This window comes from Acanthamoeba castellanii, assembly GCF_000313135.1.
Source record: "Acanthamoeba castellanii str. Neff unplaced genomic scaffold scf7180000084714, whole genome shotgun sequence".
Classification (NCBI taxonomy): Eukaryota; Discosea; order Longamoebia; family Acanthamoebidae; genus Acanthamoeba; species Acanthamoeba castellanii.
The window spans coordinates 1-797 of record NW_004457321.1 but is presented as its reverse complement, the minus strand read 5'-3'; the positions used below and the strand labels follow the sequence as shown (position 1 = coordinate 797).

At 63.5% G+C, this 797-nt stretch overlaps 1 protein-coding gene across 1 annotated transcript in view; it reads left to right on the top strand.

The window, feature by feature from the left end:
- Positions 1–670, top strand: part of ACA1_146860 (HEAT repeat-containing protein) — a gene marked incomplete at both ends in the record, with an annotated part of 9,576 nt that extends 8,906 nt beyond the window's left edge. The window contains 3 exons of the mRNA XM_004335212.1: positions 21–188; positions 288–540; positions 612–670. Coding sequence (XP_004335260.1) covers positions 21–188; positions 288–540; positions 612–670 — 480 coding nt within the window. The remainder of the gene's footprint in view (positions 1–20; positions 189–287; positions 541–611) is intronic.
- Positions 671–797: the final 127 nt, after the last annotated feature.

The following is a 797-nucleotide window of genomic DNA, read 5'->3' as shown; positions in this document are numbered from 1 at the left end:
GAATTATGTCGACGCGGCAGCCCCGCCCGCCGCCGCCGGGCAAGACGGCGGCGTCGGAGGCCGACCTGGTGGTGGTGCTCAAGTGCACCGAGCTCGTCATCGCCATCAGCCAGCGCGAGACCCTGACCGAGTGGCAGTCCGACGATGAGAAGGCCACCTGGGAGCACATGTTCGCCAGCATCCTCCAGGTCTCTGCCTGACACCACACACACCACCGCACAACGCACACAAGACACACGACACACGACACGCACACGCACATAACTGACATTCCGCGATGCCAACAGGTGCAAGAGCTGATTTCGGGCAAGTCGGTGAGTGTGGCGGCCGAAGAAGAGAGGCACGACGGCGAGCGGCGGCGCGCGGAGATCAAGATGGAGCGGGTGATGGAGCTGCTGCTGTCGGAGGCCGACAACAAGCGGTTCGCCTACCTCCACGACACGTGCGCCGACAACCCGGTGGTCAACGCCTACTGCGACCTCGTCACCGCCCTCGCCCGCAAGGACGTCCAACTCATCTACCCCCAGATCGTCGAAGGCGGTACGCTGCGCGTGTCGTGTCGTGTCGTGTCGTGTCGTGTCGTGCGTGGTGTGCGGTGATGACACGCGCAGGTGCCGGCGGCACGAGTGGCGGGTGGTGCGAGCGGGCGTGGCGCACGGGGCCAATGGCCGTGCGTGTTTTCTGATGTGTGTGTTGGGTGTGTTGTGTTGTGTTGTGGTGCACACAGCCTATTTGGAGTACGACCTGCTGCAGAACATCAACAACATGCACGACAGCAGCGGCAGAAGTTCGATGAG